At 32.1% G+C, this 21,223-nt stretch overlaps 1 protein-coding gene across 5 annotated transcripts in view; it reads right to left on the reverse strand.

Annotated features, from left to right (window-relative positions):
- Nucleotides 1–327: 327 nt before the first annotated feature.
- LOC119832234 overlaps nt 328–21,223 on the reverse strand; it is a 113,890-nt gene continuing 92,994 nt past the window's right edge. For all 5 annotated transcript variants that reach the window (XM_038355892.1, XM_038355890.1, XM_038355889.1 and 2 more), the window contains 13 exons: nt 11,246–11,321; nt 8,961–9,053; nt 8,536–8,597; nt 8,093–8,164; nt 7,599–7,736; nt 6,929–6,994; nt 6,007–6,198; nt 4,799–5,018; nt 4,290–4,545; nt 3,846–4,011; nt 3,393–3,605; nt 2,844–3,010; nt 328–2,687 (listed from right to left, as the gene is read on the reverse strand). In XM_038355892.1, coding sequence (XP_038211820.1) covers nt 893–2,687; nt 2,844–3,010; nt 3,393–3,605; nt 3,846–4,011; nt 4,290–4,545; nt 4,799–5,018; nt 6,007–6,198; nt 6,929–6,994; nt 7,599–7,736; nt 8,093–8,164; nt 8,536–8,597; nt 8,961–9,053; nt 11,246–11,321 — 3,516 coding nt within the window. In that variant the 3' untranslated portion in view covers nt 328–892. The remainder of the gene's footprint in view (nt 2,688–2,843; nt 3,011–3,392; nt 3,606–3,845; nt 4,012–4,289; nt 4,546–4,798; nt 5,019–6,006; nt 6,199–6,928; nt 6,995–7,598; nt 7,737–8,092; nt 8,165–8,535; nt 8,598–8,960; nt 9,054–11,245; nt 11,322–21,223) is intronic.

Here is a 21,223-nt window from a genome sequence, read left to right on the forward strand (position 1 = left end):
CACATCCTTACAAACTTTCGCATTTAAAATATTAGTAGGATATACTATTGGTGATTTATCTTTATCAGTATATTTAAGGTCCCTGTTTTATATTCTCTATATATATAAAATTGTCCTGTCATAATGTTAGTTACCATACTCCTCCGAAACGGTTGGACCGATTCTCATGAAATTTTGTGTGCATAACGGTTAGGTGACAATTAGCCAAGATATTACCTTTACCATCAACTATTTTTCATACCAGCAAGTACTGTTTAAGATGAAGATCACTTAAATATTCGTTTACCTGTTAAATAACCTAAATTATAGGTTAAAATTAAACAAAAGTTTATTGTAAAAATTGTGATATATTCTTTCTTAAACTATGAATAACTGTACAAAATACACGATGATTCTAATTTACATAATATCATATTTTAACAAAATAATAAAATATATAAAACATTATTCAATGGCAGGCGATGATCGATCGTTTGTTAAAGTTTTTCGTAGCTTTACTGTTGCAAATTGTTGTGGCCTGTACAAAAACAATATGATCATAATAAAAACCCTTATATTATAATATATAACAATTGTGTTAAAAATTAATAATAACTAGACTTTATTTGGATACATGGTAGATAGACAAATACCGTGGGTACTACAGAATGTTAATATTTTAACTTAATTATGAGAATACATATTCTTATCAGAGTTAACATTAACAACAAAATATACAAAACTGACAATAGTCACAACTCATACAAGTTAAAAACAAGTAAAAAAATAATAAAAAAACATACGAGCATAATTCTACCACAATCTACGCGTGCAAAATGAATTAATTAGTAGATAATTTAGGGGAATGGTATACATTGAGGACCCTTGTCCTTTACGTTAAAGGAGCCTATAATTACTTGTACATGGCAGTTTCTCGGCCCCATAAATCGTACCACGGACCGAAGGTGTGACCTTCTTCAGCTAATTCTGGTCCCTCGGTTGGGCGTTTAAGTAACTTTGTACGGGGTAACAATTGTGGTCTTTGTTGTTTCAATGCTTCGTTAAATTTTTGATCATCTGATTCACTGTACTGACTTTCATTTCTTTGGTCGACAAATCTTCTACCTTCAAGCCTTGCTTCTTCTTGTCGCATCTTTGATTTTTCGGCTTTTTTAGAATCTGTCTCATAATCATATCTGGAAACGCGCCTTTCTTGATCGCTAAAATAAGATATATTAGCGTCATAAAATCTTTCTTCTTTCCTTCCATTATACTGTAAGGAACTGTCATCATAACTCCGGATTATCCTACTTCGAGATCTCACTTCGCGATTTTTGTTGTCAGTAAACTCTTTTTTAACTTGACGTCTGTCTAATGAATAGTCAATTCTGGGCTCTCTGGCCTCATATTGTCTTGCATCTTTCTTTTGGTTTCTTACTTCTGCTTTTGGGTAATCTTTGTTATTTTTCATGTTTTCAAAATTATTTTGCTGGCGATTCTTATCTTCGTTAGACCGTTTCTTATACTTTAATGTACCATCGTCATGACCATTGTATGGACCTTCCTGCCGTGTTTCATGGTTATTTATCTCTATCGGTATACCGTACCTATCTGTAACTTGCTCATTATCTTTGTACTTCAATGTCTCTGATGATGCTGAAAACGTTTTAATTTCCTTAGAATTATCCTTGAAAGTTTTGAATTCCATAGCCTTTGGTGAAGATCTATCATTTGAAGATTTTTTATTTTTCTCAGGTAATGTTGCTCGAACGTGGGGTTTGATTGGTGTTATTTCAATTTCATCAAACTCAGGCATGTATGCGTTTTCTTTATTTGTTTTTATTTCTTTCTCCATCAGTTGCGCTTGCCTACGGCGATCTAATTCTTGTTGTTTCTTTGATGTCATATGATCATCTACAATTATACAATCATATGGATCAGTACTAGAAGCAACAGAATTTACATCAGAACTGCTGTCATTATCGTATCTTTGTAAAATTTCTCTACGTTTCACAGTTTTCATTACATAGCCTTCTCCATTTTCATCATTGTAAAAACTATTTTCAAAATTTGTTTTTATAGTGCTCGTGTTAGTTAAGTCTGAATGTCGAGATTCGTTTCGCTGAACAAATTCTTCTGGTTTTTCCTCCACAATAGATTTTTCGGACATGCTCTTTTTGTTCATCTGCGTTGGGTGATAGTTGTCGTTAACTTTCTTTGATTTATCAACCCGCTCTTCATGTGCTTGGATAGAGCCTAAACTTCGCGCTTGCCTCATACCGTTATTTATTTTTATGTCTTTTCTATCAATAGTTTCTTGAGGTCGTTGGATATTTTCTACATGTGGCGTATTTTCCGTGTTCACATGTTTTCTGGGTTCAGGGATATCAGGCGCTGGTCTGAGTTCCTTCTTCAATTTAACAAACAATTTTTTCTTGTATTCCGGCACTGTATCAACAATGTCTCGATGTTGCCATAACGACATTCCTTCCATAATCTCCTCAGAAGTAGTGCGCCCAAATTTCCAGAATGATTTCGTTCTTTTGATCTTTTGAGAATCTTTATCCATGTCTAACATATTGCGTAAAAGTAACTGTTGATCGTCAGTTAAATATCCATTATTTGTGTTATTTTGTTTCGGACCACGTTTTAAGCTTTGTGTTTTTAATAAATATGCTTTGTGTTCGTTGTTGAGATGGGCAGATTTACTACAAAATGAAATAAAAATGCATAAAATAAGTTCTAGCAAAAGTAACATAAAAGCAATATAAAGGAAAAAATAAATCATAAACTAGGAGATCAAATAAGAAGAAAGCTTGGGTGCATTAATTGAAATTCTACATAAGTATACAAGTGAGTTTTACCTGATAGGCACCCGAAGGCGCTGAGCTTCTTCATCGCTGTAATCAATATCTGGTTGTGGAGGAGGTTCATTTGAAAAACCTGAATCATTCGAACTGTGTAGAGAAACATTACCAACAGCTCCGACCGCTGACACCACAGTTTTAGCGGGTGCTTTGTTCTGTGTCATCTAAAATTAATTACAAATTTCATTGAAATCACACTAATCACACTATCACACTTCACACAATTCACACATTCAATAATATAAATATGAAGTGAGTTTGTTTATTTGGATGTTTGTCCGTCAATCACGTTGATGCTACTTAACAGATTTTGATGAGATTTGGTATACGGACAGTGTATGAGCTGACTTGGGTGATAGGATACTATTTATCCAGATTAAATACTTCCTTGGGATAAAACAGGAATCTTGATATTCATTGCACCGAAAATACTGAATGGATTTTGTTGAAAATTGGCATAAAATATACTAATTCCAGTGAAAGCTAGTATTTACTAAAACTTACGTTAATTTTAAGTAGTAAACCATAATTTTATACCATAGGTACCTGTGAACGCAAAGGTAACGTTTGTGGTCCAAAACTTCTTGTTTCAATTACTGCATGAGTCGTAAAGCTTGCAGCTGAAGTGGAATTCTTTATTGCACCGGCAGCTCCAGATGGTGTAGAGTGGAAAGTAGCACTGGCTGATGTACTGAGAGCGCTCGGGGATGGCGCTGGTAATGTTGGAGGAAGGCCTGGAGATGTCGGAGCGAGCCGGCCCTATTAAGGTAAATGTTTTTTGTAACTACAATGAAATGAACATTCATGTGTAAGAAATAAAGCTGTTCCATAGTCAGCATTGAACAGCTTTCCTTGAATGATAAAAATCGTAGAATATAAAGAGATTGGTTTGATTGATAAATTGATTGATCAATTTATATAAATGCCTGTAACATAATTGCAATTTATACAATAAAAACAATGAAAATCTGAGTAAGCTTTATCGAATATCTAAGATACCTTGGCAACATGATGAGCGGTGACAGTGTCGCCGAACATACGGGTCGGCGGATGAGAGTGTGAGTGTCCGGACGGCGTGGAGGACATTTGTGTGTGTGCCAGCGGTGCCGGCGGCGGGGTCTCACTAGGAGTCTGCGCACAGCTCCAGCGTGCTGGCGAATTACCACTGAAATAAGGGTTTCTTTATATGTGTCAGCTTATTAAGGGATAGGGTGATCAAGAAAAATCATTAAAAATATGTGATGAATAATGTTTATGGAAATTAATTAAATAATTCCTCGACGTTTATAATTAATTACATTTTTACAATTATTATGTCCTTTAAGTCATTCAGATACAATTCGGAGTAGTGTATCTTAAAAAAAAAACCTTCATACATATGTAGTTATATTTCACAGAATAATTTATTTCCAAATTAAAATTGTATACTACCAGAATACTCACATAACTTCGTCGTTTATAATCGGTTCGGTATAAGCCAAGGGGAACCAGCCAGCGTTATGCGTGCGCAAATTTTCTCCGTATTGCCATCCCTTAGTTCGGTCTCCCAGGAGGGCCAACATGTCTCCCTGCTGAAAGCTCAGCTGGTTGTCTCCAGCAGCTGCGTAGGCGTAAAGAGCCCTGGCGAGGGGCGGATCACGAGAAGTACAAGTTGGCGGCGCCAGTGACGTTGGTCGAGTACTGGTTCGGGAGTCTGGACCTGAGACCCGACAAGAATCTTTAATTAATTGGTTATTATCTGTGCTTTGTAAATAAAACTATGGGCAAACACTTTCGTCCGATATTCGTCCGCTATTCGCCCTCTATTTCAACTTTATTTTAACGAGCAACAAACAAACAACGAGCTGAATTTCATGCAAATTGTTGTATAACCAAAATATAATAAAAACTGAGCTGAGTACAAAGATTTGCCTGCGAAAAGAGCAAAATTGAATCGAATTGTCGTATCTTACCTTGTTCGGAAGTATGTAAGCTCGCTTGCAGATTCAAATCGGATTTCGCTCTGGAGATACCCTGACTTGGCGACCCTAAGTCCCCGATAGATCGCACGTCGAGACACGACGCGTCCACCGATCTTGTTTTGCGCAAGGCTGATCCTACAGACGCGCGATCGTCGTCGTCTCCGTTTCTTGGGCTGGCATATACATCTTCGTCTGCCCAGAATGACACTTGCTGCAAATAATCATCGGCTATATTAAAGTAAATACTAGCGAAACTGTTATGGACACAGACTTTTACAGTTAAACTTGAGAAACGTATTAAAAATAAATTATCTAGCCAAAATATCGTATAATAATAGAACGTAAAATTGTTTTAAGTTTCAAAAAATATAGATACACTATTTGTAAAAAGCCTCAGAAATTGTGCTCATTCATTTTCTTCAGTCCATTTTCTTCAACGTAAGAGATGCTCAGATGTTTAGTTTGTATTCAATTTCTTGTTTGGACACTTAATTAACCTCAGTTATATATTAAGGGAATAATCAAAGTAAAAAGATTCAAATGATAAAACAGTTTGTGGTTCTCAATCACACTGTAAGCTAAAATTTAGTATTAATATATTAAATAAAATACGACAAAAAATAAACATTCTAAAATTAATTAAATAAACGGAGACGAAATTACATTATAATCACGTCAGTGGATGGCGGTGATGTAAAAAAACAAATTAATTATTTTATCAACAGCTTCTAGTATCCAGAGAAGATAAGAGAAGTATGACTAATACATCGCTGGTAACACTTAAAAGGTGTAAAATATTTGACTGAACGCCGCGGATAACATGTAAAATACAAAACTTAAATGACCTTAACGAATACAACGCTCAATGAAGTATTAAAATGCGAGCTGGGAAACTTTCATGTCAAATAGAGTCAATGCTGTGTCATTCTTTTCATAACCTTTTGTTTTAAATTTATAACAACATTACTTTTTATTTCGCATATAAAAAGTTTCAGTGTTTATATACAAAATTTTGCAAACTATATCTGAGACCTATTTCGTCCATGTTAAAACAATCATTTATTGTTAAATTCTTAATAAGTCTGAAATCCGCTATTAAATATAAATGCGATACACTTATTCAATAAATAATTGAAGAATTATCTCTTGAATTGTATTTAAAACGTCGTAATCTAAAATGACAATGTTAGTAAACCTACCCGCATTCTGCTAACGAACATAGCTTCAACGTTTGGTGGCAAGAACTCCCTAGTTCGGGATACTTCCAACCACTCTTCCAATCCTGTGGTATAAGCGTTCGCGCCAGCTGTATGATAAGCCAGCCAATGCTTTGCTAGCGAGCATTGGCGTTCCAGAACAAATCCGTAGCGACGACGCTCTTGGGTCATAGCCTAAAATAGAAGATAAGATTTACCATGGGAGTAAAATGTTCTTTAGACTTAGAACTAAGCCCTTAGTGTACGTCCGTTTCTTTATACGAATGAGTGTCATAGTGTTACCACCAAAGCGTTGCGTGTATTGAATATAGAGAATTTCACTATTTCAATGTGTCAGCAGCTATTTTTAAAAGATTTGATATCTAATCGTACACGCTCCAGAAGTAAAAGAAAACAGGTTTTCCACCGTAATTACCTTTTACCATTCTAAGTGTAAATTAAATAAGGAAATAAATATAAGATAGTGTTTGGATATAAGAGTTTATTAACATTTGAGGTTTGTGTATTGTAAACATTTTATCGCACTTTAGTAGTGCAATTGTTATTCACTTCTCAATATAGAACCGAAAGCTCATAAAAAAATCATACGCAGTCACGTTCTCGGTTCTTCATACAGAAAGTCATGCATATTTCATTTATAATATTTTATTAGGTATTAATTGTGTTTTTGCATTCATAAAATAATGTTTATAAATGTTTATTTATGTTGTTATAGTTCAAGATAATAATGTTATGTGTCTAGATACTGCAAGTTAAAATAGTGCATGATTGTCCTATTTCTAAACGGAAAACAGATACCATATAGCTTGGCAGTACAAACAACCGAGTCTGAACTTCGCCTAGACGCAACGATACTATCATAAAAGTTATTTGTTTAGAATACAAATCTCTCTGAAATACTTACGTTCTTTAAACTTTGCTCACAAAATGCATCCAACTTTGTTTTTTCCTCCTCCAATATTTGCATGCTCTGAAACATTTAGTACATAAAGTATTTTACTCGGTAATTTGCTTTATTCTAGTAAATTAGGTTATAAAACTGTTTTACTCAAGGTTTCTTAATATTTAAAGCCTTGAACTTAACGAAGCTAATGATTTACCGCCTACGAACATTTCAATTAATTTGTAAAGGAGTATCTACTAAGCGTGAATATTAAATAAAAAATATTAAATTGCAGGGAAATAGTCAAGCAATGACCACGTTCAGCTCATGTTCAACGATATTAAATCATATTCAATAAAAATATTTTAAAAATTTATTTATTAGTGCTTTAGTAGCGTAATATCCAATAAATTGTCGAATGAAACATGTTCAAATAATTATTTTTTATAGAAATAAAATATGTCGATTTTCTTTAATATAAGATGTATATTTGACGCATATAGGTATGGGAATATAACATTAGAATATTTAAGAATACTTAACTTATAAGGAATGTTTTGAAATGTTTTGAAATTCAATGAATATGTCTTGTTTTCCAATATGAATGTCTTTTGTCATTTTAAATTTAAGAGAAATAGCTAAAAATAAATTTCACCAAGATTGAAAGACATTTTTAATTATAATGGTTTACCTTCATTTCTTTATCCATAGCCGAGCCGACCTTAGTCGCGTTTGTTTTCTTTTTTCTTTGTTTTTTAATTGTTGCAGCGGCTTTACTGTAACTTTCTGAACGCAGCTTGTGTTGTTGTAGAAACCTTTTTTGTTCAGACTAAAAATAAAAATTACAACGTAAAAAACCATTATCGAAGTGACACTAACAAGAATTAAAAACAAAAATAACATTCGATTTTAATGGAACCTGAAATTACGATGTTCAATTCCGGGTTCAAATCTGATTCATGTTTTTTAAACTTGAATTTTAAACAATAAAAACACTGACTTCACAATCAGACACAAGTACACAGATATTATTATATCGCAACGTCACTCTACCATCACAAGTAATAAGATTTGCGATTATCCGATAAAGAATTGTCAGAAGTTTGTCTATTTCGCTTATCCTGTAAACAATTCGGAAACACGTTGCCATAAAAGATTATGAACGGAACCATCTTATTGACCGACCTGTACTACTTTCGTATCCTTCTCGAGATTAGTTTCCAAGGGAACAAGTAAATCCACGTAGAACGCCTTCAGCTGTAACAAACAAACAAATTAAAGATTATCGCCTTCGCGGAAATGAAAAAGTTTTTTACGACAGATGCTTTATGAGAAAAATTGTTTGTCGCCGTCTGAATTAAAGGCGAATGTCGATACGAATTATTTTCATAAATCATTCGAATTTCAAAATATTTATACTATAAATCACTCGAGACAATAAATGTTTTCTAATGATTTAAATTTAATAAAAATTTTATTTACTAGGTAAGTTATGTTAAGAATATATTAATATCATAACTATGTTCGGATATTTATTGATTGATACTGATTGATAAATTTCCTCTGTATTATATATCTTCTATAAATTATAATCTATTATTAATTTTCTTTATTATAAAAACACTTACGATATTCATTTGTTGGTCTTGAATTTCCCGGTACACCTCGACGACCTTCATAAGAGCGGTTCCTGTGAAAGTCGTTGCTATTAGAGTTTTTAGTTCTCAATAAAACAGTTTAAAAGACCTGTTTATGAAGCATTCATATAATTTTTAATGGTTTATAACGCACATTATTGAATTTTATTAGCCTTCTTTGATCCCGGATACGACTAGCCTTTTAACAGTTCTATTAAATTTTACATTAATAACGAAATACACACGTGTATGTTTATAAATATAAGAATAAAATATAACTTAATTGAAATCATTCAAATATAACGGGATGAAAAGCATTGCAAAGTAAATTACAAGCTCTGACTTTGAAAATATTCCATAAGTTCAAATAATTGTAATTGTAAAATGTCCTATGTAATTATAATGACAATAATTACCTATATCAGCACAGCCTCCCCAAGTGCCTTGCTGAGCCTGCCGCCCCAGCTTACCAACCGCATCCACATACATACGAGATGCCGCTGCTGCGCCTGTTGGAAAAAAAAGTTACGTTTCAGATGATTTTTGAATAATTGATTTATGAACTACTTATTAGCAAATTTTACATAGTTCACATGAATGCCGGAATGCCATGGTAATAAAAGAAGACAAGAAAGTTAATATGGATTTTGTTTAATATTCGTCAGTTCTATATGAATAGTATTAAGCTTAGAAGATAATCATAAAACAAAAAACTAATTATAATTTAATATCATGGTACTTCATATAAAACGAATTTTTATATCATGTTCTTTATGGTGTGATTTCTTTAAACTGCCTGTTGGGATTGTATTTTATTCATCATTATGTTGTCTAAGGACAAAACGTCCTTCAATATTTTATGGGTACTTCACTTTTATAGTCAGTCCGATTACTCAATGACAGAACAGTAAAATGTTTGCTAAACTCCGTTGAGTAATAAAGCATGTCTATAGTTTACATCCTTGTAATGCAAAATGATTGCAAATATATACATTTACTACAAATAATCTGCATAATAGCGCATAATAAGAGCAAGTATGTTTCTTCACCTTGCCCTAATTAAAACTGGTCGGAAGAAAACATTAATTTCCGTTACAACAAATTCGAACTTTGCTCATATTCCATAAATGGTTAAAATTGGAACGGCAGCCATTTTTCATGGGAATAAAATTGTGGCTTGACACAATTAAATTGTAATATAGCATTTAATAGTGAGTAAACAAGACATTCATCGTATTACACAATGCTCAACTTTATTGCGTCTAGCGTCGGGTATTATACTCTAGATAAGCCAACGGAGACTATTTGGCACAACCTATGCCCTAGTTCCACAGCCAAACAAGCACACTACACTGAGGTTTCGCATGTAGATGCACCCATTTGGCGCGTTATATATAAATTAATTATTTTCGTCCTCACTGAATACGGGCGCAGTAATGGTTCGAAGCTATTTTTGTATGCACATTATTTCAGAGTTTTTAATATCGTCGTAATGCACGTTGATATAATTATGTTAACTATTATTCTATTTGATATTACTCTTACTTGAACCGAATGAGGTCTGCATGGCATACTATAAACCTTCATCTAATTATGGACTGAATATATCATATATAATCATCATTAATTAGTATTCATTGCAGTATCGCATTCTGTTATACGTCATAGAAGTGAAAAACTAAGTTGGCCATCATTACCGGGATATGCACGGCATGAAAATGAAAAATAGCACAGTTTTATTACTTCTTAATGGTACTATTCATCGCAGAAAAATCCTATTAAAACCTTTGGAGATAAAAATATTTAAAACTTATTAAAAGCTGCTATAAAATATTATTTTACCTCTAAATGAATTGGATGCAACGAGATTTTATAAGAATTAGCAAAATGGTATTGTGTAGTATATATAGCATGGACCTTTATTTTAATCAACGTCAGAAATGCGTCTATTTCAAAAGGTTGTTATTATATTTCAATACAACTGGATCACAAATTTCTGAGTGCCTACTTAAAAATTCAATAATTAGTATAAATATTTTAATGGAAATTCCATTCAACAATAATGACGAAATTTCCCGCCGGATCTTTTTAAAGTAAGTAGGCATTGTATCGCATTAAAATGTAATTAACTTATTTACTGTTCAATACTTCTGTAATAATCTATTTAATTAGGAGTTCAGGGCATTTATTCGGGTTATTTTTTTTTTGTTGGCAACCTAAAAACATAATTCGTTTTCCAAAGTAGAAACAGATTATTCATAACATCAGCTTTTACAAATGAGATTAGCTTGAACAAGGAGTCATATTTCTTATCCATATAAATAAAATTCTCATCTCACAGTGTTAGGTTCCATATTCATCCGAAATTAAACTAAAATATTAAAGCTATTATTTTTTCAGACCGTGATACTGTCAATAATACTATTGCTTGTTGCGTTCTTTGAATAAATTTGTCGTGACGTTTAATCATTTCATCTTGTTCTGAAAAAATACAAAGGTACGTTTCTTATATTTAATTGTATTGAATTAATCCTTTATTGCTCCAAAACAAAACTACAATAAAAACTTATTAAAATTACTATTTAAACAAGTAATCTATACAAGCCGGTCTTATCGCTATATAGCGATTTCTTCCAGACTATTATTTACATTTATCATAAAATTAATCCGATATGTAATATTATGAATAAGAAATACTTACCATGTAAAGCCTTCAAATAAGCCTTCCCAGCGGTGATCATCTGCCGGGCACCTGGATTGAATTTATCCAGAATATTCTGAAACAAATAAGCCTTTTGTTTACTCTGTGCCAAAAATGCCTACTATGTTTGATCTTATACAGACTGTGTTATTGCTAGGACCGCATTCTATTATAAGATTAGGTTGGGACGCTGAAGCTAAAACAAATAAATCGCGGTCACCGCTTCGTGTGGCACGTCATTTTAGATGTAATATGACGATAGTCCTTTGGACGCAAAACGTAATACAGAGTAGAAACATCGTGTTTATGAAGCGTAGATAAACCAAAAATACACCTAAAACAAATATCTGACCAATATGTTTACCAAGAACAGATACAGAAAAAGCTTTCTGACCAATAGATTATCTTTATTCCTTACCCATTAAAAGCGGGTAACGCATTTGCAAAAGTCTTATCACTGCGAAACTCCATGGGCTTTGGTGATCACTGAACTACCAGCTCAGTTGCCCATTTTAATATATAAAAAAAAAATTATCTCTTGAAGGGGTTCGACCCAACTCGTCTTTCACATGACTATTTAAACGAAACTTTTCAAATATTGCAAACATCAACTTGCTAGATAATCAATTCCTAATTTTCGAATTACGTTATTTAAGGTCTTTACTGAGAGTCTTAGCCCGACAGGGACAAAAGATTATCGTTATAATATACAATTGTCAAATAAATATGAAGCTAACAGTCAAAATTGTAGGTTGTATAATTTAAACTTTTGGTATTATATGCAAAAGTAACAAAAGAATATAGCTGCATGACGATAACCATAATATATTTCCGTCCTCTATCTACTTTTTATAGACAGTCGTTACTGAGGTGCCGCGGGTGCTTTAAAATCTAAAGGCGACATTTTAAAGTACGCTTGCGGAATATATCGGTGTCCCTATTCTTTAAACTTTCAAGTGTAGGCGGTACTATTGTCAAATAGGTAAAATATTATCTTTCTGTATAAAAACATTATTTACAAACCATTTGTGAATATATATTCACGATTTAATTCTGAGTTCTTTAGCTGATTTAAATTATATCCTTGCATTCTTATTAACAGCGTTATGTAATACTATAAGAATTCATAAATTATTCAACGGCAGCAACAAAAAAAAGGAATTTTAAAACGTCTAATATTTAAATTGCATCAAATTACCATTTTAGTAAAGCGTACATTTTTATGTAAGTAGTGTTGGTATGTTAGCATAAAAGTTGGTAGTAGTTAGCAATCGTAAAGAAAATGAGGGCTTAGACCGTAAATAGACGTCGACGTAGGAATGTGGCCTTTCAAGGATGCTGGTAACCTCGCCAAGGTGTGGCAAAGTGCCGACACTCACGGCACCACATTCCTTTGTAAATGCTGCTTTGAGCCACTTCTTCGGAACCTAGATAACATGTGTAATTACCAAAATATTATGCAGCATACCAATATTCGTTGGGACAGGCTTCCGAGATACGCCATAGGTAGATTTCTGAACTCTTGGAAAGCGCGCATAGAATTTACATATATTGACAAACTAGTTTTATTATAATTTATTTACTACAGGAATTTATTATTCTTACTATGAATATTAACATTGGAAATGGTGCTAAAACTGGTTACTGGCTATTCGTTCCTAAACATCATTTTATTTTTTTGAGGTTTCGCCTACTATAAGTTGTAGGTAATATTAAGAAAAATTACATAAAATGCCATTGAACCATTTCTGGGTTCTAGTAGTGTAGTTAACACGTTAAGGGACATAAATACGACAGGTCTACGGCACAAAATGTCAGATTCCCGCGTCGTAATCCAGAGGTTATTGCCGCATTACAAAAAGCCAATGCATTTTCCCTTTTACCCCAATATCGCTGGCATGGCGCGTGTTAGCCCCGACTACGTGCTAATGTTTTTTACGATCTTGTGAACTTAAAACTGCCTACGTGAACGCATATGAGATCTTCGAACAAACGTGATATTTTATCTTGTGTATTTTATCGTGCGTGATTTTTTATTACTAAGCCATAAAACAGCGTCCACATACGTTTGAAATTAGCAAAACTGTACGTTATATATTAAAATTTCAGTAATGAAACCACTTAAACCATAAGCACAAATTTTAATGTATACCAACGACGTCACAGGTTGCATAGTTAACACCTACATAATTGACTCACTTATATAAGTCCTTCGTTATGTCATGAAACTAAACATGACTCATTAAAAACTATACACAAGGCGTCGTTCTCGTCTATTTCACTCCCAAGCATTTATTAAATTGAAACGAAACACACTAGGAGTTATCTGTCTCAATCTTCACGTTTGGCTCGTTCAATTCTAGACGATGACTGAAATATATCGTTTCTCCGTCGGGGCGGACAAAAAGATATATTTCACGGGAATCAAGCGAACGTTTTAAAATACCGATGCCCTATGTCGTAGGCTGGTTATTGCTCGAGATGCGTAAATCTTGGGGGAGCATTTCAATTCAAATAGGGGTGAGAATAGATGCGCACTTAGAATAATTAACCAGGAAAAGAATAAAAAAAGATTGATTGCCTGAATTTCCGAAGCTGTTGCCGCAACTTTAAGAGTAGATAATAATTACAACTATATTTTGTAGGAGCATTATTTATACAATATACATATCAACATATAATTATAGAATCTTAATATCATCATTATACAATATAAATAGGTGTGTATCATTCACTGAAAATAAGTAAAAAACAAACTGTTATTAAAACTGTTATTGTGGGCTAATTATTTAGGCAGTAGATCTTAAAACAAATAACTATATAAGAATTAGATTATTTGTAAGCATTATCTTGAGTGTTACACGATTCAAAATCACTTTTGAAGCAAGGCTAGTTGAATAAATAAATGCTTCAGTTTTTGTTTTGATTTTAGAATATGTCTATAAGTTTTTTTGGGCAATCCTCAGATATGGTTTAAGTGTGGTTTAACTTTAAATGCATTAATTTTAATTTAAAAAAAGTTTTCAATGAGGTATATTAATATATATTCTCAAATCAAAAATCATTATTATTTTTTTTCTACAGTTCCAAAACAAGCTATTAATTAGATAATTTATCACACCTCCTTATCAGTACAAACGACAACACCTTTGAATCCCCACTGAGAACCTCCAACCCTATACGATAGTTATCATTACTAATCCAATTTATTCCGCACAAACCCTTTAACAAAATTGCATAACCCAATTGAAACGGACGTATAATAAGTGGAATATTAGCATGGATAATTTTGTTCTCCTTACAAAGCCCTTATTGCGAGCTAACAGATCCTAAAGTTATCCAAGCAACTTCATTCCATCCTCTTTATTTGTAAGGCACGTAGAACGACATTTGGTACAAAATTGCCTCGGGCAGACTTCGTGACGCGTTCACCCTTCGCGTTCGCGTCTTCCTAATGTCTTACGCACGCGGTCAATATTTTTGTCACACTTCTTATAAAATGAACAGAAGCCGAATCATATTACGCTTTTTGTTTTTGCCGATGCGAGTGGATGTTTTTCGTATAATGGTTTTTATTATATTTTGTGATTCAAACTGGCCAAACAAACAGTGTTTTGATATAAAATATCTCGATATACTTATGGACATATATACATATACAGATATATTTCAAAAATAGCTTAGTGATGTACAATAACATACAACAGTATATGCTAAAAAGACACGTTCAAAACCGATTTTTCTTAAGGGCACAACTCTTATGACATGACATGATGAACTTAACTTCTATTCTATGCCATTTACTTTGTCTCATTTGATCCGTATATTTTGTCGTTCATAGTAGGGTAAAGAGCGTTGACCTCCACAGTGGAATGAAAAATAATGAAAAATACAATGCTCCGATTCCAACGTTAAAGTACACACTTTAAAAATGAAGGTACTATTTTTAATTTCATTATGGTCTTATTATATTTTCGTTTCTATATTTCTTAATTTATTTTTAACATAGATTGTTACTTCCGATAAAATATAAGTAGGTTTTATATAAAAAACGTAAAGAAATATAAACGTAAAATGTCCCATATATGTAAACATATTTGTTCTATAAACGTCTGTTTCAGTCTTCATTTCCAATGACAGTTATACAAAACTATATAGTTATATAGTTAAACTCATTTTCCGTAACAAATTAATCTACTTTAAAAACTATAATAATCCGTGTATGTATGCAGTATACCTAACTATTCATAAGCCCTCACGCTTTTAGCAGTATAAAACTTATTTCATAAACGCACATAGACACTTGACCTTCTTCTAGCGAAAAAAGTTACTGCGCTATGAAATATTAAAAAATGTAAACAGGCTGAGGCGCTGCACATGCACCCCGCTTGCATACGAGATGTTTGGTGAACACTTGTTGCCACTCGACACTACGTGACAGGGCTGTTTGAGCAAAATACATAACTATTATGAAATAATAGGAATATTTACACGTATTAAGACATGAAAAAGAACAGAAACACGAGTTACGTTCAAGCTTTTAAAGCCGGTGCTATTATTTACAGACCAAATTAATTGCAATAATGTCCGAGAACCTTATCACGGCAAACTTAAAAAAAACTAAGATTCTGTTTAAATCCTTTAACAAATATCATAAATTCCAACAATTCTGTTTTATAAGATTCGACATAAATTAACTATGGATGTAAAATTAAATAAAAATATCTAAGTACCACCTGAACAAAGAATTCGCTATTTACACAAAAATGTATGAAACGACCACCCTACGAGTACTTTATGATCGTAAAATATTAAGAGAATGGCAACTGTTAAATTTCAATCTATATTTTACATCTACTCGAAGGAAGTTCTTAACGTAATCACAGCGTGCAATTTGTTACCGATTCAACAATGCATCTCTTAACTTCTTCGCTAGGGAAAATAAAAGAGTCCTTCTTAAGTTCGCTAAATGAAGTTGACTACAAAAGGCAGAGCGAGGCGTAATTCAAATGAACGCGGACGGCACCGACCGCTCTCTGCTTCGATTCCGCACTTTGAAAAGTTTAATTTTTACAGAAGTTCTCGGCTCGGAATCGAGTACAAAAGTTTTGATTCAAATTTGATAATTAAATGTGTCCTAAGTTTTAAGCTTACCATTTGATGAATGGTTTTTAGCGGAATAAACCTACATTATCTGTAGAACATTCTAAATTTTTGAAAAGAAACGTTTTTTTAACATGCTTCTATAAAACTCACCTGTATATAACAGTCTCTTTTTCACTCGATTTTGAACCACTTCTAACTGACACATTTAATTCAAACTTTGTACACTAATACCATAATTTCATGAGCCTATCTTATAATCTTCATTAAGTATTAAGATAGGATAGTCAGGTTTAAATAATTTGAAAATTGTTATAAAAGCGTTTTTTCAAACACATATTTATTATAATTTACGAACATGCTTTCGATGATAATTTTTAAAACTGCACTAACTGTGGACACGACACGAGGTGGGCAGCTCCAATGTTCCTGTTGTATATCTAATTTTTCTCTTTCTAAAATAAAATAAAAAGGATAAAGCAAATTAATATTATTTCAATGATATTTTTCATTCACATAATACTGGCTTTAATTACTGTGATTCTGATTACGCACAAGCATAAAGAGAACCGCGGAAAACCTTGTGTTTAAAACTTACATACCAACATATCAATAGTGTATCAAATAACAAGGCTAACAGCTTCAGCAACGAGTTAACAACTTAATGTTTATACAGTAGTCTATTGTTAGATTGTAAATATTGAAGTGAACTTATCATTTCTACATATGAGTGCCTCAAGGTAACCGAAGTTTGTTTCAAAGCAATTAGTCTCGTTACTCTTTGTTGTTACAAATCCTTACACATCACGTAAATCTTGGCATTTTAATATACAAAAAAAAAATTTCAAAGTAAAAAAAAAAAATAGTTTATCGGAAGAAATGGGGACTAAATTAAGAAATTATGTTTTGCCTTTTACTCTGACAGTTAAAAATTTAATTAATTTTGAATTATCCATTAGAAATAAGGCTTTAATATTAGTTCCATGATATTAAATTCCCGTAAGCTTCATTTTAATTAATATTCTTTCCTGTAACCAACTTCATCATTGACTCTACGAAGTTAATCTGTTAGTTAAATATAATCCTCGTGATTGCGTTCTAGAATCATTTAATTAATTGATAATATTGTAAAATAAATAACATGAAGTTGCAATGTACATGAGCTAATGTAATCTTTGTCACGACTCTGGCAACAACATTCATCTTCCGCATAATATGATGTCACTACGGCTGATACAAATATTTCTTTAGGTTATTATAGGAACAATGGTTGTATCATACACTTTATTTTGTTTATCTCACATTTTATTACTGTATATATATATAAGAAGTGAGAGTGCACACAAAAACTGGTCTGTGTGGTACTACATAACAAAGTTAATAAAAACGAGTTGTACTTGCTTTTTATTTTTATTTTAGTGTGTTTTAGATCCAAGCGGAAAAATAGCTGAGTTCTAGATTATAAAATAAATTTTAAAATGATATTTGGATGGTGTAGTAACACATAAATTTTTGTTTGAATACATTGAAAGAAGTCGTTGAATTAAACCATAGCTGTTTTTAACTGCAAATTACGTATGATTAATTGTGTAACTAATGTATCTATTTACAGATGTCTTACAATTAATAGTAATTTGATATTTGATTATTATTAGACATTCGCGTTTCAATATTTGTTCTAATAATATGGCGGAAAAAATATGAAAAAAAAAAACTATATAATTACAACAAAACTGTTGAACAAATGCATTTCAAATTATTCCTTTTCAGAGAAAAATCTTGCTGCTCATTATTATTACATATATAAATCTTAATACAAGCAGTCGGAAAAAGGAAATCACGGAGAGCTGTAATTACAAATAAATTAGCAATTACTCCAATCCCATTTGTTTGCCTTTCCTTTCATTAACACAAACGAAAATGTATTAATTCCACATATTTATAGGCACAGCTCGAACAAGTTTTCAACATAAATGCGTGGAACATTCATGCTTGTTGAAAACATAACTTTTCAAGTGGGTGAACATCATACCTACTACGTCTGCGGTTTATAATGAAACAAGCGAAACAAATTTTATTGAGGTATGCTACTAATTTGCGGTTCTCCGTTGTGAATACATTGTCCTCCTTTACGTGATCTCATCATCAAGGAATTAATGAAGAATTCCAATTGTTTATTGCCTCTTTAACATATTTTATGAAGGACTAGAGAATTTCTGATATTATGTTTACATCAGGACGCATACACGTGATAAAACTCATGGACATGTATATTTGTGTTAAAATATACTTTGAATGACTCGATATATAGTGTTTTAGTTTTGATTAAGATTTGAAACGAACGATTGCTTTAGAATAGCAACAAAGTGCAATGGAAGGAAAATAGAGCAAAAACGGGAAGTGTTTTGTTGTAAAAAAACAAATCGATGCTTGGCGATGCTACTGAGTATTTCCGTGTTTGTAATATTTCTCTCGACATTCTCTCTTTAAAACTTATATTTTCCTTGCTGTTACTTCATATTAAACCCACACAAGTCTTAGAAAAATAAAACAGCGTAACAAACGCTTCTATATTGTAAAAATATGTAAAAAAAACAAAGTAGTTACCACTATTATCATAAATAGTTGAACATGGTATTGACGCGCATTACCTACTCGATAACCTCACTTTAAACCAAGTCACGAATCCACACAGCCGCATTCCATACATTTTATTCCCGTGAGCCGTAATAAACAACAAAAGATCGCTAGCGCACGATATCTTATCTATAATCAAATAAAAAATTACTTGGCATTCAAATTTTAACGCTAAATGCAAATGCGACAAACATTTCTCGGTACGCTCATGTCACAAGCATAAAACTATTTCCCTGTACTAAACGATTCACAACACTATGTAATTTTTAGCGAACTACAGAGATATAATCTTAAAAGGTTTTAAAATTTATAACGTACTCCATGTAGGTAGGGCTTTTAAATTTTTATTTGAATATACGAGAAAATTTTCTATCGCAGAAAATTTAATTTGAAGTGACTAGAAGAAACTTTAATATCATCTATTGTGTGTTTGTACTGTCTGTACATTTCAAACGAAATGAATTCCGGCGCCGGTCTACAAGTTTTACCGTAATGAAATTCTTTAAATATTCCTGTATATAAAGATTATACGTTTAATATTTTTGCTCATTCTTCAACCGCTTTATTTGGAACCTCTGGGTTCTATATAAATGTTAAGGGATTAAACTTTAGGATTAAAATATTCGTGTGTCGGTCAAGTTTTGGGTTGTATGTTATGTTATGTATATAGGTATGTATTTCCATAATCAATAAACACGTATTTTCCATGAGGGACAATGTTACTTCATGGAGATATAAGCTGTCGTTGAAACTATTTAAATATAACTTTAGACATCATTATACTCTTATTAAAAGTCTTATAAAAATAACAAAATATTCTTCAATATTGTTTGTCTATCACTCAAAACTGTTTCTATTTACGGTAAATAATCTCAATAATGTATAAGAAAAATAATATTATACACGCGTGATCAACTCAGCGAGCAAAGATCGATTATAACCTTATTTCAATAACCCAATAAGAACATGTTAGGGGCGCTCAAATGTTCTGTCAAAGCGACGTACAAATGTATTTGTTTTGAGGGTTTATTGATATGTTAAATGGACACACACAAGCGGTCGAGTAACAGTACCGGGCTATTAATCGACCGGGGCACGTACGCTTTACAACCTGTCGTGCAAATATTTATCCACATTGGATTTACGTGTTACCTCCCCGAATCGTAATCAGCTTTGATTGGGATCCAGTGTGAAATTGTCTTCAATCGTAGATAATTCTAGAAGTTATATAAATACATACATAGAGATTTGGCGGTATTCGGGTCAACGACACAAAGTTGAAGTTTTATAATGTCTATACTACTAAATATATTACTAAAATAACGATTGTAAACAGATTAAAGTTTCATATTCCATTTTACGAAGAATTCGTTGAAGAACTTTTTACTCCCGTATCTACTTGTATCTTGGAAACTGGAAAACGCCTTAGAATCCTAAATAGTTTATAGAAGCGAAACACGTTTTAATACACATAGACTCGAAATATGTATTTAAATGATCATGTAATTCATTACAGCGTTGAGAACGGACAAAAATCCTATTTGAAATAAATTTAGTAAATACATACACATTTACAGAATGAAGTCGATAAAGTTAAAATTCCCACTTAGTACCGAAAACTCTATGCTCATCATCATATAATCACCTTATAATTTTGATAAAGAAGAAACCCCTACGTTATACTAAACTCAATGAAGTTAATGTGATTTTTAATTTTTCATGTTTTATCAGACCCGCCTATTAAATTTTCTTCAGAAATGTAATAAACATATTTAAACATTTTTTGCGGGTAAAGCTTTACTCAGTAATCTATGAAACGGGCTCAATTTTCATTTTAATGTAACATATTTTATTACTAGAGATATATTACTATAAATATTATATACTTTTCTTAGATATTTCTTTCATATTTTGTCTTTTGTATATCTCATTCTTTATAAAGTAATGATTAGAGTAATTTATTATTAAATCCTTATAACAAGCATTTAAATTACAATACTTTTTATTAAATAAGTGATATTAAAAACGCTCCAATTTTTTTTTTTTATCAACTGACTTATGATAATGATACAAATAATATATGAGCTTATTATCGTTCTTTACAGCTTTAAAACACACTCTCTTTTATCATTACGTGTTAAAACTTAATGTAAGTTTAAGTGTAATTATACTTAGTCTGGCCATAAATACTGTTACACTTAATTATAAAAAAATATTACATTTGAATTTCGAATCTGT

This window comes from Zerene cesonia, chromosome 15, assembly GCF_012273895.1.
Source record: "Zerene cesonia ecotype Mississippi chromosome 15, Zerene_cesonia_1.1, whole genome shotgun sequence".
NCBI classification, from domain to species: Eukaryota; Metazoa; Arthropoda; class Insecta; order Lepidoptera; family Pieridae; genus Zerene; species Zerene cesonia.